At 39.0% G+C, this 17095-nt stretch overlaps 1 protein-coding gene across 5 annotated transcripts in view; it reads left to right on the top strand.

The window, feature by feature from the left end:
- The window catches only part of CDK17 (cyclin dependent kinase 17), a 167247-nt gene that overhangs the window by 134154 nt on the left and 15998 nt on the right, over positions 1-17095 (top strand). For all 5 annotated transcript variants that reach the window (XM_065560760.1, XM_065560754.1, XM_042859797.2 and 2 more), the window contains 4 exons: positions 9433-9558; positions 13786-13842; positions 15186-15300; positions 15941-16035. In XM_065560760.1, coding sequence (XP_065416832.1) covers positions 9433-9558; positions 13786-13842; positions 15186-15300; positions 15941-16035 — 393 coding nt within the window. The remainder of the gene's footprint in view (positions 1-9432; positions 9559-13785; positions 13843-15185; positions 15301-15940; positions 16036-17095) is intronic.

Raw genomic sequence — 17095 nt, 5'->3', positions numbered from 1 at the left:
TCAGCTTCATACACCCCGAAGCAAGGTATTCTGGAATAACCCGGGCAGATGTATAAGTCTACAGCAACTTGTGAGTTTAACATTATTGAAAGGCAGATCAGAGAAATAGCTTGGTATGAGGAACTCAAGTATTCAGGAGTTTTTATTCCAGACTAGGTACTGCTGGGATAAATGTAATTTTGGTGCCCTACCAAATATTAAAAGTGGTCTGTCACAGTTCAGGGAAACCACACCTGTATTTCCACTAATAGGGAACACACTTTCAGGCGTCCATCTCCTCAGCTGTTGCCTCTCCTGGGTGGAGATGCACATCTCTTTCCCTTCTGACTGGAGTATTTCTGGGCTGCACAGTTCTCTGCTTATACTGTGTTGTCTCCAGCAGAGACAGCCTGCCCAAGCAGAACATGGTTATTGTCTCTTTAGAGATGGTTAACAAACGTAAATGCTACAGTTATAAGGTACCACACAGAACTTCCTTTGCAAGCCTACTTTATTTTTAAGGTAAAAAGCATCAGAGAAAACATATTAAAAACAATAAAAGAAACTACCCATCCTAATAAACTTAATAGAGTTAACCCCCTACCCTAACATGGATTCTGGCAGGAGCAGTTCTTCAAACCCTAGCCCCAGGGGGATTCCCTGTGGTTACAAGTTCATCACAGTTTCAGCTCAGAATTAGCACCCCCACGACATGTTTGGTCGACCTTTTATAGAGTTCAATGGGGTTTGATCTGGAGTTTCCAGGAGCAAGTAATTAGTAGACAATGGGTATCCTTCCCAGGGTGTAGCTTGACAAGGGAAGTGGGTCACTTGCATTCCTCAGGTACTTCTGGGAAATCCACTTCACAGGTATTGTTCCAAAAAGGCCTTTGAAGTTCCTAATACCTTCCAGCGATTGCTTTAGTCAGTTTCCTAGAGAAGGTACATATCTACAATTCCATAATAACACATACACAACTGCATTTTTAATACAATACACTCCAAAGATGTTAAACTTCATTCAATAAAGTTTAACTTAATTCAGTAAAGTTCATTCTAGGTATTGCAGGATATTGTGGGTCTGTCACAATCTACACTTAATTATTGTTACGATTCTATTCCATTGTTAAAGCATGATTGAGAATACACACAATGCATGAGGAGAGGAAATGCAAGATAAGCAGAGGGAAGGGGGGGAAAGCGCTCCTTCATATTGTTACCTTTAGTGAAACAACTGGCATATAGCATGTTTTGGAGATAAATTCAAAGAAGAATGCATAAAACAGAATACACTGTTGCTCATGAGCGCATAAATACATGCTCTGGTTCGCCAGTATATTACCATCCAGCACACTTAAGTGACACATCTTTTGAGAATCACTCAGATTTTTCTTTTAAAGTACAGTCAATCTGTAGTGAACACATTTTCTTCTCTTTTTGTCCATGATCAGCGATTGCTTCTGAATTTATTATTTGTAAGGATAGCCCCATAATTTTCAAATGTTCCTCAGCCTGATCATTTAAAACAAAATTAGACTAAGCACTACTTGTCTGTAATAATACCATCAGTGGGTCTCATCTTGACACCAGACCAGGCTATATAGATTTGTTTGAGTGCTGCAAGAAAATAGAATTAAACTGAATTTTAAAAAAGGTCAAAAAGTAATTTAACTTTTTAATGTGAACTGTTAAGGCATACAGGGCTGGAAACTGAGAAGAATTGCTGAAACACTGCAACAAGAACATAATTTAGTATTTCTTTATATCAAAAATCCATTGACAAATATAGCAGATCTATTCTTAACAGCTGACCTGTTTCAAAACCAGACTTACTGGCCAGTATGACTTGTTCAGTGATAAAATATCCCTAGGGATAGTTATGGAAGAATCATAATTGAGAAACTTATCATCTTCAAGCAATAATATCTGGCATACAAATTGAAGTTAGTTAAAGGTGACATGCAAGGAAAATGCCATTACATTAACCTCCTAAGGTGAAGATTTTTCATTTTATGTATAGCATTCATAATCTACATCTTGTCTCTGAAGTCTAAAATTTTGAATACCGGGTGTCTGGAAGTTAGGAATTAATTGAGAATATTTCTGTGCTCGCTGTGTAGATGGAGTAATCTATTACCATCTTTTGAAATACTCTACGATCAGATGAATCTTGCTTTAAAAATAAATAAATACATACATAAATTCATTTATCCATCCTGGGATAGGATGTCAAATTCTGGTTGCCTTACCTTTGAAATTATAGCAAAAGTTCAAAAGCTGAAGAGAGAGGATGTGAAATAGGTTACAGAGAGAGTGGAACTTGTATGATGGGAGATGACTAAAACTGTTTTAACATTGTGTAATGGAGATAAGTTTAAGGAACATAATTAAGGTACTCAGAATTATTAAGAACATAGGGAAAACCATCAGTCCCCCTGTCATTAACAAAAGAAGGGGGCAGTTAAAATTTAAAAGGTAGAGCAAATATTAAGGCAGTGATTATTTAGCATCCACTAGATAGCTATTGATCTTTCCATACAATATTTAAAACTTGCGAAAGATATATATATATATATAATATTGCTTTTGGAAGTTTAACATATTGAGTAGGAATTTGCTTTTATTTACTATTCGACAATTTCACATATAAACATCAAAATAATGTATTCTTAACAGATAATAGTGATTTTAAAACAGAAGAAAATGGAAGTATTTTCATTCTCCCTCACCTTAGAATTGTTTGCTTACATATTGGATACATATTTCATTACACAAAATCCATGTACAGATAAAAAGCCACAGTCCAAAATTTAAAAAAAAAGGTATATTTTTGGTCACTTTTGTGTTTTCTTTTAGAAAAATTTGCTGTTTAGGGACTTATGTGTATAAGGGAGGTGGGTTTTTTGTTTGTATTGGTATTTTTCTGTCTGAGTCAGTCGTTAGCCTTCACATGAGTACTTACTTACAAACCCATGCTACCTGTATTAAGTATTGTTGGCACACTGTACACCAGTTTAAAGTTCACAGTTCAATAAAGTTCATTGAGACTAAGAGTCTCGTAGCTCCTGGTTTAAAAAAAGGGGGGGGGGGGAGTAGGAGAGCAATTTTTTAAAAGTTCTCTGCAGGTGTGTTCTTGTAACTACTGTACTGAAATATTTTGTTTCCAGTTCCATGTTCAGCTCCCTTCTCTGTCAGGTGTGTGTGTGTGTGGGGGGGGGGGGGGAATTGAATCCTGGTCTTCCCCATCCTGGCTGAATGCCCTAAACCACTAGGCTAAAAGTTACGTACTCCTGGGGGGCATTCTGCGCCACTGTGTGCAAACAGAATTCATGTCCCCCGCAGATTTTTTTTGCTTCCCGGCAGAAAAATGACTTTCTGAAGGGGAAGCAAAGTGACGCCACAAGACTGGTCACGCATCCCTTCCAGCAATGTGGGTGTGTCGCTTCAAGTGCCCGGAGCAGCTGGCGGAGAGGTAAATCACTTGGGGGGGAGGGATGCCCTGACTGGTGGCTTCTACCCAGCACCAGGCTCAGCTGCTAGCTTCCTCTTTCCCTGCAAGGAGGGCCTGGGGCTGGGTCAGATGCATCCCCAGAAACCTCCCCCAGCTGCAGGAAGCTCCGCACCCTCAGCCCCACCCCGCTTCCTTCCCCGCTTGCTCCTCAGCCACAGGGGCAGGTGGTCACTGTATGGAGAGCTGCTGCCCTGTTCATCCAACCCCCATGCATCTGGACCCCCCGTACCCAGCCAAGCTTCCCCCCTGCACCCAGAACCCTCCCCCCCACCAAGACCCCCACACCCAAATCCCCACCCCACCGAACCTCACCCCCTGCACCCAGAGCCCCCTGCACCCAGACCCCACCCCCCACTGAGACTCAACCTCCTCCCCCCCCCACCTCCAGACCCTCACCCAGACCCCCCCCCCCATGAGCCTGCCGTATTCCAATCCCCATCCAGACAAATCCCACCCCCCCTGCACCTGGACTACCCTGACGAGCCTGCCACACCCACCCCAGAGCCCCAACCAGCTGCACTCAGACCCTCAACCCGCTAAGCCCCACTCCTCCAGCACCTGGATCCCCCCCCCACTGAGCCCCCAACCACCTTCACCTTGACCGCCCTGCAGAGTCCCATTCCCCCTGCACCCACCAGCAAGTCCCTGCGCATCCATATCCCCCCCACACACCTGGACCCCAATGAGCCACCCACACCCAGATTGCCCCACACAGAACCCTCTCACCCTACACCTGGATCCCCACACACTATTCCCCTCCACACTTCGATCCTGCCAGGCTGAGCCTGCTTGCCCACACCCGGATCAGTTGTGCATGACTGTCCCTCTCACTTTCTGGGACAGGCCTTGCCCTTGCGCTGTGTCAGGATCGGGTGCAGCTTTACTGCCGAGTCCATGTCCTGGGGTGGGGGCTGTAAGATCTCTCACCTCTGTGCAGCCAGTAGCCTCTGCTCCCCATTGCTATGCTGGAGCCTCAACATTTATTTATTGACAAATAAAATATGCAGAATTTTAAAATATTGTGTGTGGGGCGAGGGTTGGCGCAGAATTTTTAAATTTTTTGGTGCAGAATTCCCTCAGGAGTAAAGTTATAGGGGAAGGCACCACCACCATCTCCTTGTTTTGTGAATCAAGCCCTTTTAAAAAATATCTGGAAACAAAATATTTTTGGGTCACACTTTATTGATTTACCAAAAATTCTGAAAAATTTCAGATTTGGTTTGAACAGAACTGAATTGGGGGGGTGAGGGGGGGTTGGAACTGCCAGTGAACTAAAACATTAGTTATTCACCCAGCTCTAAATGTGAATGCTAATGGGACAATTCTGGGGATTGGGAGGTGTTGTGAGAGATACTGGAGGTTGGCTATATGGTGGGATGTCTGCTCCCTCTTTCCCACACAAATCTTAGCTCTTGGTTTGGCAGTGCTGCTTCAAGGCTGCATAACTAGCTGTGAAGCACCAGTTTCTGTGCTCCGAAGAAGAGTGCTGTGTAGGAAGGGAAGGAGGGATAAAGGGAGGGCAAGAACTTCTCTGTGTCAGGTGACAGTAGAGCAGCAATAGCAGGCATAAGAGAGCTGCTTCCCTTCCCTGCATAAACTCCTGCTTGGATTTAAGAACTGCAGCAATATTTCTGCTTTTCTTCCCCTCTCAGCTGGTAGAATGTAACTAGCTGAGAATGCCTTCCCAGCACCCACCGCTGAGTTGTGGCCCACTACTTGAAATGCCCTGGTCTACAGCCCTGGTCTACAGCTTCTTAAGATATTTGCTGTCCAACAGCATCACTTAATAGGGAATAGGGTGACCAGATGTCCTGATTTTTTGTAGGGACAGTCCCAATATTCTGGGCTTTTTCTTATATGGGCACCTATTCTCCCCCCCCCCCCCCCCCCCCCCCGCTTTCCTGATTTTTCATATTTGCTGTCTGGTCACTCTAATAGGGAACCAATCATAAAAGAACACTTACTATAGTAATACTCAGCCTTACTTTCATAAAGTCTGTAGGTAATTCAAAATAATCTGACACCCTGCCTCTGTTAACCAGTATGATATACTATCTATTGAATGATTACTTGACTTTCTGAAAAACCTAAATTCACCAAATATAATGCTTGTGGAAGATGACATTTTAAAAGCATTGGAAAATTAAATTCATGAAAATATTCTGCTTCTGTAGGTAAGATCATTGGTAAATCTTGGCTTGTTTAGAATCCAGTGCCAAGAAGGCATTACGTGAAGTTGAATGCTTCACCCTTCACCCCAGGTGATACACCAACCCATCTTTACAGTGCTATATAGAAAAACTTTGACCCTTATCACCAGAAACTAGCAGGAGATTGTATCATCATTATCAAGATTTCCGTTTATACCAATACAAATGTAGATTAGTAATAAAATTATCCAGCACCTTTTTAAAACCTAGTCATAATATTTAATTTAATGATTCACCAGAGTAGTTCATTACATGGGCTGATCTACACATCATGTAAACCTTATTTTTTCTAAATTTAATTATGTACAAAAAGCTGTAAAAATGTATTTAAATTGTAGTATCATGCACGATCAGCATGGATTGAACTCTGCACCTACAGCATGGACATCTACCACTTAAGCTACAGGACTGTGTTAGCTGGCAGCAGGAGTACGCTGTTATCCCAGAGGGGGAAATGGTGGACTATTAATTCTATGTGCTGGGTCTAGGAGGTGTTTGGGGAACCGAGCTGAGCTCTCTTCTCCTCTCTATCCTTGAAGCTGGGGAGTATTTGCCCTACGTTCTGCTCCTGGAGAAGGGAGAATGAAATACTTTGGCCATATGCTGGATCCTGGATCTCTTGGTCTAGTCCAGTGGTTCTCAACCAGGGGTACACGTTCCCCAAGGGGTACACAGAAGTCTTCCAGGAAGTACATCAACTCATTTAGATATTTGCCTAGTTTTACAACAGGCAACATAAAAAGCACTAGAGAAATCAGTACAAACCAGAATTTCATACAGACAATGACTTGTTTATAGTGTTCTATATACTACACACTGAAATGTAAGTACAATATTTATATTAAAAATGATTTATTTTATAATTATGTGGTAAAAATGAGAAAGTCGGCCATTTTTCAGTAATAGCGTATTGTATTTTTAAGTCTGATTTTGTAAGCAAGTAGTTTGGGGGGGGGGGGGGGGGGATACACAAGACAAATCACCCTCCTGAAAGGGGTACAGTAGTCTGGAAAAGTTGAGAACCACTGGTCTAGTCCTCTCCCCTGTGTTCCCCAACCCCGGTGAGCCAACAGCTCCCACACATTCCCAGTACAGTATGTAATGCTATGGCTGCAGCTGCTGCTTTGGTGGCAGGGTAAAGCCTTCTCTTTAGAGTGTTGGTGTTTGGTTATTATTTTGGCATGCTGCCAAAGTCTTCCTGTGGAATGCAAACAGCAGTAAGGAAATGGTGATTTTTTTTTTTTTTTTAAAGAGGTTTATAATTGAGGTAAGCCCAAATGGAATTTCATAGGACAATGAAAAGGCACTTCTCTAGCTCAAGGGTTTCATCGTTGCTGATTTTTCAGTGTTCCTCTGCAAACAATGGAAGCATCAGACCTTCTTAAAAAGAGGTCACAAGAATCGCTTATAGTGTCAAGTGTTAGGTTACCTAAGTATAGGGGGTCACTACCAGCTCCCACTATAATTAACTAATTTCTTTGTTGTAAAGTTCTTTCATGCTTCCAAAAAAAACAATAGGCAGTGTTTAAATTGCCAATGATATCAAAATTATTGAATATCAAAGCTGAAAATTATTCAAGAACTGCGAAGCCACAATCTTGATATTTTGTAGAATTGAAGCTTGAAATGCTGGTTGACATTTCAGTCATCTCCCTCATTCAGATGCTCAGCAACACTTCATTTATTACAAATTGTGTGCCTAATTTCATACTTCTGTTCAAAATATTAACACATTCATTTTGAGTTTTCAAACTACGTCATGAAGCGGGTGTTGGGCATAATCCTCACTCACTACAAAAGTCTAGATAAAGCACATAGCATTATATCTCATTAAGGGATTTGGGGAGTGAGTGAAAAAGAAAGAGGCCTCCTGGATGTGAGCCATGTGCCAGAAATTCAGGCCTCAGTGGCATCTCACTGAAAATGTGCAAATCCACTGGCCACAATATATAGCACATGCACAAATGTGAGTCAGTCTCTGGCATGCATTGTGGTGTACCTATCCCTATTGGAAATGCCATGAACTGCTGAGTTTCATGCAGCTTTCTTATATATTTATTTCAGGATAACATTATTCTAGGCACGTAATGCAAATACAGTATAAACATTAAATCCTTCCCAAGCCAACTAGTTCATCAAAACTTCAGCTTTTAGACAATGTGAGCATATAGGTAGGCTTTGCAGCATGCCCTACTAGTCAACAGACCTTGCCTTTGTTGAACCAAGGGGAGGAGCAAATTCCCGAGTCAAGAATTCTTCACTAAAAACATCCTGCTGCCAGCAGTGTCATTCTTGTTTAAACCTGGAGGCTGTTAGCTTTAGTGCCTCATCTTATCTCCACCGGCTGCTGTGGAAACACATGATGAGCAAGGGAGTCTCTGAGGTACCTAAGTTAAAAGCATTCAGGGTTTTTGCTCTGCACAGCCAAGAGCACTGGCTCCTTTGCAGGGTGTATCTAGGTAAATGTGCAGCTAGTTACTGAACATAGAGTTGTTTACCCTGGGTAAACCCTATTTATTTGACAACAATGACTTTATTTTAGGAGATACTTATCTGCCCTTGTTGTGTATCTCAGGATCTCCTTCAAATAAATCTCTGTGGTGGCAACTGAGCAACTAAAAAGAATAATTGATGTCTCATTTTCTGATATATTTAAGTTCAAAACCAAACTGAAAACAACTTGTGAAAATCTATATCTCAGAAATATCATGAATTTCTATTTCAAAATTTGCTCGATATAAAGGCATTTTGACCCATACTAGCATTGGTTGATGATTTGGGGTTCCAAAGAGGATGGATCTAGACTGTTCTCAGTGGTACCAGTTGCAGTGGGGGAGGTTTAGGTTGGATATTAAGAAAAACTTTTTCACTAGGAGGGTGGTGAAGCACTGGAATGGGTTACCTAGGGAGGTGGTGGAATCTCCTTCCTTAGAGGTTTTTAAGGTCAGGCTTGACAAAGCCCTGGCTGGGATGATTTAGTTGGGAATTGGTCCTGCTTTGGGCAGGGGGTTGGACTAGATGACCTCCTAAGGTCCCTTCCAACCCTGATATTCTATGATAGCTTTCTAAAAGTTAACAAAGTAAGGAGAGCTTAACACAGTAAACTGGGAAATGTATTTTTGACACTTTAAATTGTAATTGTCATATGATTCAAATAAGGGAGGTGGCCATTTTGCTGAAGTGATTCTATTTGCCACACTGTCAAGGTAGGAGCAGAACAGATGAGATTGAAAACCAATTTCTTAAGTTACTTTAATATTTAACAGAATAAAAACAAAATAGCTAACTCTTCAGTCTACGTAAGGGACACTTTTTGTTTCATTGTTTTTATGAAAAGGGATTTCCTTACTAGTCTTGGGTCTACCTATTTTCTACATCATAAATTATTGAAACTGAAAATATTTTTAAAAATCTCAATTACTTTTTACCATTTGTATTTGTTTACTTTTTACGTTTCATTCAGCTGTTCCTATGACAGTAAATTAGTCAGTTTCTAGATCAGTTTCTGAATTTTCTGGATCTCCTTTCGTAGCCAGTTGCTGAAGTGTTTGTGTTATAAGTATGAGAGGAGAATGTAATTTTTTTAAATTAGTAAACTGTTTCCCTTGATTCTTTTTTTAATTGTAGAAATACTTCAGTTGATAATCTTTGTAAAGACTTGTTTTAACACAGCCTAATTTTGAGCCCTAAATTGACCTGTGTCCTTTTGACAATATTTACTTATTTCTTCAGGATCTGAACAAGCGCTTGTCACTGCCTGCAGACATCAGGATACCTGATGGATATCTAGAAAAGCTGCAGATAAACAGTCCACCATTTGATCAACCGATGAGTCGACGTTCTCGTAGAGCATCACTAGTAAGTTTCTGTTATCTCTGCTTCCCAAACAAACCTGTTCTACTTGAAAAGTGTCAGTTCCAGTCATATCTCTGCATACCATGTATTTTCATGTTATATATTGTTTAACTCTATTTGAGACTACAAGGTGCTGAGTGCAGCCAAGAGATGCCGAGCACCCTTTACTCCCTATTAAAATTCATGGGAAAGCTCAGTAACTTACAGGATGAAACTTCTAAATTTTTCTCTTCCAGTTTTCTTTATTTCCGTTTTGCAGATTTTTCTCACCATCATTCCTCACTAAGGGCCAGAGCCAGCATTCATTGAAGTCAGTGGTAAAATTCCCACTGACTTCAGTGGTGCATATTTTATCCCTAAGTTAGCGCAGCCTAAGGGAAAACATTTTTTAATCATAGAGTTTGAGAAGAGCAAAACTCCACTAGGAAGTCCTCTATGAACAGTTGCTATGAAGATCTGTGTTACCTGTTCACCAATTAGATACTAATGACTGCTATACAAACACACACACACACACACATGTTCTTTTGGAGTTCGGCAAATATGGTGATAACAAATGTTCTTCTTTTCCCACTGTTATGTTGACATGGTGTTCTAGGTTTTTGTTTTATTTAAAAAAATAGATTCAAGGTTAGTTAGCAAATCAATTCAAATAAAGCATGCAAAATTACATTTAGGTAACTTCTTTTTTTTTTTTTTAAATGTATTCTTTTTGGGGAGGAGAGCTCTGTGTTTATAATTGTGGTATTATTATAGATCCTACAATTTGAATTGGACTTAAGAGTTATAGTTCTGTCTCCTAGGAAATGGACTATTACTTCATTTAACATAGGCCATCAAGTAGCCATCTGAAAAGTAATAATTTTTCAGTCATTACTGATCTAGGTTGGATTCTGACTATTGACCCAGATATGAAAGACTTTCTATCCCATTCCAAACCAGGCCATTATCAGGAGCATTTTTAAGCATAAAAAATAAAGAAAGAAATTGAATAGCTTTATAAATTCTATTTGCTGATTTTATTAATTTTCTTGCAAGAACATTCTGCTTTATTTATTAATTAGATATGTGAAAATATCTAAATGCCTCTGCTGAGTTGATGTAATTAGCTATGTAATACCTTTGTTTCAATACTTTGTAGATCATTAACTATTTATTTAAGTATTTTGGAGTTACTGTTATCACATCTATGAGCAATACCGTCCCCTGGTAACTTTCTCTTTTCTGAGGTAACAGTGTACTGCAGTAAACGTTGAAGGCTTGGATTATAATATTTAGTCTTATTTTTTTCTCTGCATCTAAAATTCATACTTATTATATGTTAGCTCTAAAGCAGTCTGGTCTAGGATGCCCTCTGCATTCTAGAATGAAAATAAGAAAAACAGTGCCCTCTAATGAATATAATATGTATTTGAAATGGTACGTCTGTCACAAGTTGTGGGGATGGATTGTGGAGGTGTTGGGGGTTTTTTTGTCTGGTTTTTTGTTGTTGTTGTTGAGGTTTTTCTCTGTACTTTAAAGATATTGTCAGGGCTTCTAGGTCTAAAATGAAACCTGCCAGCTGCATTTTGGTTTGTGGGCATGCACGTGCTGCTTTGTCCTTCCACTCTGTCAGTCTGCACTGCTCTCTTGAAATGAAATGAAACCCAGTTCTCTGGGGTTGTGACTGAAAGGTTGCCTGGAGAGTAGTAATTACAATTTACATATGTTGCATCCTTTGTTTTGAAAACCGATATATGTTCAAGGATTAGTAGAAATTTAAAAAAAATACGATGAAGATTGGTTGAACTTTAGACCTGACTGTGCCTCTTCCAAATCGTACCACTGACATTTTTTTTAATAGTTTTGTATAATAGTTCATTTACTATACTAATGTGTATTGAGAGATACAGTATGGTGAATGGATACCTTCAGTGCATCAACTATTAAAATAAGAGGCTATAAATAGAATTTTGAAACCTGCATATACAAGTCCTGATTTGCAGACTTGTATTACAGCAAAACTAATTTACAATTAGTAAGTAGCCTAGGCACCCTTTGAAGGAAAAATGAAAGCTTACTATGTTTAAATATTCTTTCACTGGAGTTTTTTTCTTTAGTGTTGTTCCGCTAAAATATACCACAACTGGTGCCAAACCATCTAGGCAAGCAAACCTTGGATATTGTTGAATATCTGTCTTGACATAGCTACATTACCCATCTTCTCCTCTAGCCAAGTGGTGGATTTTAATTAATGCTAGAGAACATGTGTCTTACTCTGATAGAATGCTGTATAGCATTTGATCTTTATACATGATAGCCTAAAGTCAAACTACTTTCAAAAAAGAGTTTAATGCAACATACATTAAATTGGGTAAGTAATGACATTATGTTAACATGTTTCCACAACTGGTAGAACATCCACACTATCTCCTTAGAGTACTAGTTCATATATGCTTTACAGGGAATGTAATAATGGAACAAGGTAAATACCATTCCATGATCCCTGACACTGCTTACACTGATCTGTATTGTAACATCATGAATATTGTAATACAAATGAGTAGGGGGCAGATTAGGTATCCCTGCCTCTGGTGAATGCACTTGTATTGTATTGTTGGCTACTCTAGATTCTATTCTTAATTAAATAATTGGAGAAAAAGATAGAGTAAACATTGTAAAATCTGCCAAAATGTACCCAAACTCATTATGTGAATTACAGTCTCGTAGCCTCCAAACACTCAGGTTATTTCGTGAATTATCCCTTGAAAGTGTTTTTAAATGCTAGAAACTGTCCATGGACCCTAACACCAGCAACTGGGCTTCATTTCTTCTGCAGTATAGGAAGTGGTGACCTGAAGTTCCTCCTCCTTTTTATTTCCTGCAAAACTATATTTCCTGTACAAAGTTATGAGAGGAATGAACATAAGATTTATAATGGAAGCCTGGAAGCCCTGTGATGGAGTGGACAAAAAACACATGCTGGTCTGTTTGGGAAATAGGGGATGAAGCTAGCTCCACCTCACAGCACCTGCTACAAATACCAAAACTGTGGGGAAAGTCCCTCCAGCTGGAAACAATGAAAAAGGAGACTTCAGAGTAGCACTTCCCTGTCAGACGAATCTTGAATCTGAGACATAGAGCTGCCCTGAATTAGAAAGTGAAGAAGCAGCCAAACCTAGGAAGTAGGCTTGGATCCGACGTTACTACCCTATTGATCATTAGTTTGTTAATGAAGTCAAACCCCAGGAAGAGCTGAGTTTTGACACTGCAGAGGCTAATTTATACGAGCCCATTTTAAATGTCTGCATTCTGGCCCCTTTTGGGCCAGAGCAGTGTAAAGTGGTCTTATTGTAAATAGAAATTACCCTACAATGACTACATTATAGTTACTTGCAGGCATCAAGTAGATGAGTAGAGAAGGGAATTGAAAGAGAAGTTAGTGGGCTTGCAGTCCAACTCGTGGGGGGCATTTGTTGGAGATGTGGACAAACAGTGCATCAAGACTTTGCATTGGCAAAGAGGAGGGGTCAAGGCTGGCAACATGCAAAGAGACAAATGCTGATAAATAGGGCCAGGTAGAATTATGCAGGTCCTAGAAGGCAAAGACAAGAAGTGGGAACTAGATGTGGGAGGATTCAAAGATATGGGGTGACACAGCCAGATTGAAATGTGAGGATCTTACTGGCAGTGTTTGGTACGGACTGAAGTGGGACAAGGTAGGTGTCAGAGAGGACATGGCGGCAGTAAGCAAGCCAAGTGATGGGGGCCTAAGCAAGTGTTTAGCAGGAAAAGACGTGATCTTTAAAATGTTTTTGAGGGAGAAGCACGAGGATTTGGATATGGTGAGCAAGGGAGGTGGTAGAGCAGTCTAAGATGATCCCCATGTTACAGGCCCCACTGATGTTGTCAGCAGTGACAAAATGGGGAGAGTAAAGAGCGTTTGGGAGGGAAGATAGGGTGGTCAGTTTGTACCTTCTTAAATTTAAGTTGATAGCTGACTAGAGGTGATGTTAGGAAGGCATGCTGAGCTTCAGGATTGGTTCTTTGGAGACAAGTCCTTGTAATATGATGTGCTAAAATAATTCTTAAAACCTAACAATTTTATAAAGATTGCTTCACCACTTTAGGATATTTTATTAAACAAATGTTTTTAGTTTGTTGAATAAGTGATATATATACAGTGAAATACTGCTCCTGATTAATTTTTATGTTTATACTAAATGTACCATCTTTTTGCTTGCATTACAGTCAGAAATTGGATTTGGGAAAATGGAAACTTACATCAAATTGGAAAAGCTTGGAGAGGTTTGTATAATTTTGTTCAGTAGTGATTATCATTTTGACAATAATAAATGCTTTCTTTACTTGGAACTTACTTATATGTTGACTTTGGTTTTAAAGTTGAACTACATTGTATCTACATATTTGATAGAGCTCTTTCGTTAAACTAAACATATATGTTAACACACAAAGCAATGTCACTATCACTCAGCTTGTCAATATACATATGTATATATGCATACTGTTACCAAAAACGAAACAACAACAAAACACCACCACCACCAAACCAAATAGTTTCATAGAGCTTGGGAAAAAGCAAAACTCCAATAGAAAATCCTCCACTAGAAAATCCTATGAACAGTTGCTATGAAGGCCTGTGTTGCCTGTTCAGCAGTTAGATACTAATGACTGCTATACAAACACACATGCAAAAGCACACATATATTGTATACTATGTTACTTGACTTTGCAATTATGAATCCTCTGTTTTTGAGATGCAATGTTTCAGCCCTCTCCAAATGCCTATCATTTAATTAAACTCCTTTTATATTGGATAGCTCTATAACCTGATGTAATGTTACATATCTTTGTGAACATGTTAATAAATATATAGGGTGATGGTCTGCATAGATATGGATTTATTGTATTTCATTTTAATTACTCTATAGTGTAATGAACAATACAGGATATGTAACATATCCCAAGATGATACTGTCCCTTATTTTTGATATTTAATATAAACTGATTGTAGCAATCTTCTGAAATGGAATCTCTCTCCAGTACCCTGTATAATTATGTAACACATTTTCTGGGTTTTTTGAAGCTTATATTGGACTAATGAAGCAAATACCAAAAGATGAGCTTAATAATCCACACTGTCCATTAGGTCAGCAAAAGTGAAAAATTGTATTTGTTTTACCTGTCTTCTCCTGTGAAATTAAATGTATAGTGAACATATTTTTATTCTTTTTGATAGCTTCTTTTCCGTTTCCTTGACATATCTTAAAAGGTTTGGGCCTGACTTTCAGAAGGTTCTAAACTTGCAGCTCCCATTGACTTCATCTAGGTTTGAGAGTGCTCAGACTCTCTGAAAATCAAGGCCTGTGTCTGAAAGTCATTGATGAATTATGCTTGTGTCAAAAAAAAAAAAAAAAAAAAAAAAAGAAGAAGAAGAAGAAGAAAAAATAAATTGAGTTATTTCCAGAAGCTGCTGCTACCAAAATGAAACTAATTGTAGGACCTGTCATAGATCTTATTTGTTTGGGGTAGGGGTTGTGTGTGTGTGTGTGTGTGTGTGTGTGTGTGTGTGTGTTTCGCTTTCTATAAAAGAAAAGTTTTAAATGTGTTCCTTTCCCCTTACCACATAGGGTACTTATGCAACAGTATATAAGGGAAGAAGTAAATTGACAGAGAACCTGGTAGCTCTAAAAGAAATCCGACTGGAACATGAAGAGGGAGCACCATGCACAGCCATAAGAGAAGGTGCGGAAAATATTTTTTTCCTTTTATTTAAAATATATCATTAACTGAAATTATACCGTTTGGCCAAAGAATTGATGCTATTCTCATGTAAACTGGATATTACAATAACTAACACTATTTATCATATGGAGTACTGCAATCAAGTTAATTGAGTTGCAATTTTGAGACACATTTCAAATGCATTTATTTCATGGACTGTAATTGTGTTCTCAAATAAATGAAGCTTTCTAAGTGTTAGAAATTATTGAGGCTTTTATAATTTACTGTTAATTATAACAGAAGCAAACAACTTTCTGGAGTTTAGAGTATATAACATGACATGACTAACTTGTGCCTGAAATACTGTCTGTCCATATAGTGTATGAATTAATTATAACTCTGCAGTTCAGTGGTGGTACACGGTCTTGTCTGCTTCACAGTGTGCCCTAGATGAATTTGTGTTTTTAGAAATTTTCTTATGTAAATGAATGGATTAACTTAATGCTTTATTAAATATTAAATTGTGAAAACTAAATTTAAATTACCATAGAAATTAAACAAATAACTAATAAATTTGGATTAATTAGTAATACATTTACTCCTTAGTTTTCCCCTCAAGTCCTATCCTTAAGCTTTAATTTTCTTTTTTTCTCTTTTACAGTGTCATTATTAAAAGACCTAAAGCATGCAAATATTGTTACTTTACATGATATTGTTCACACAGAGAAATCTTTGACTCTCGTCTTCGAGTACCTGGTAAGCATTAAAACAATAATAAAGCTTTACATTTAATGGGTCTGTTTAGAAAGTCTTATTTAATTTTCTACCTAGAGAAACACAAACACGATTAACTCTGTGGTGCATTTTAAAAAATAAATAAATAAAGGACTTGATATTATTCTGTCATCATACCATTTTCCTACATATAATCCAGTGGAACATCGAAGCAAATAGCATATTTCACAGAAAGCTAGTTATGTTGTCAGACATAATATTCACTGTCAAATTGTCATAAATTGCTTGGTATAGGTCTGACTTATGGGTAATTATTAAGAACATAAGAACGCCCATACTGGGTCAGACCAAAGGTCCATTTAGCCCAGTATCCTGTTTTCTGACAATGGCCAATGCCAAGTGCCCCAGAGGGAATGAACAGAACAGGTAATCATCAAGTGATCCATTCCTTGGCGCCCATTCCCAGCTTCTGGCGAATAGAGGCTAGGGACACCATCTCTGCCCATCTTGGCTAATAGCCATTGAGGGACCTATCCTCCATGAATTTATCTAGTTCTTTTTTGAACCCTGTTATAGTCTTGGCCTTCACAACATCCTCTGGCAAGGAGTTCCACAGGTTGACCATGCATTGTGTGAAAAAATACTTCCTTTTGTTTGTTTTAAACCTACTGCCTATTAATTTAATTTGGTGACCCCTAGTTCTTGTGTTATGAGAAGGAGTAAATAATACTTCCTTATTTACTTTCTTCACACCAGTCTGATATTATAGACCTCTATCATATCCCCCCTTAATCGTCTCTTTTCAAAGATGCAAAGTCCCAGGCTTGGTCTACACTAAACCCCCAAATCGAAGTAAGGTACGCAACTTCAGCTACATGAATAACGTAGCTGAAGTCGACGTACCTTACTTCGAATTTACCGCGGTCCACACCCGGCAGGCAGGCTCCCCCGTCGACTCCGTGTACTCCTTGCGGCGAGCAGGATTACCGGAGTCGACGGGGAGCACTTCTGAGTTCGATTTATCGCGTCCAGACAAGACGCGATAAATCGAACCCAGAAGTTCGATTGCCTGCCGCCGAAC

The sequence above is a fragment of the Chrysemys picta genome, chromosome 1, assembly GCF_011386835.1.
Source record: "Chrysemys picta bellii isolate R12L10 chromosome 1, ASM1138683v2, whole genome shotgun sequence".
Taxonomy (NCBI): domain Eukaryota; kingdom Metazoa; phylum Chordata; order Testudines; family Emydidae; genus Chrysemys; species Chrysemys picta.
This window is presented reverse-complemented; position numbering and strand designations above follow the sequence as displayed.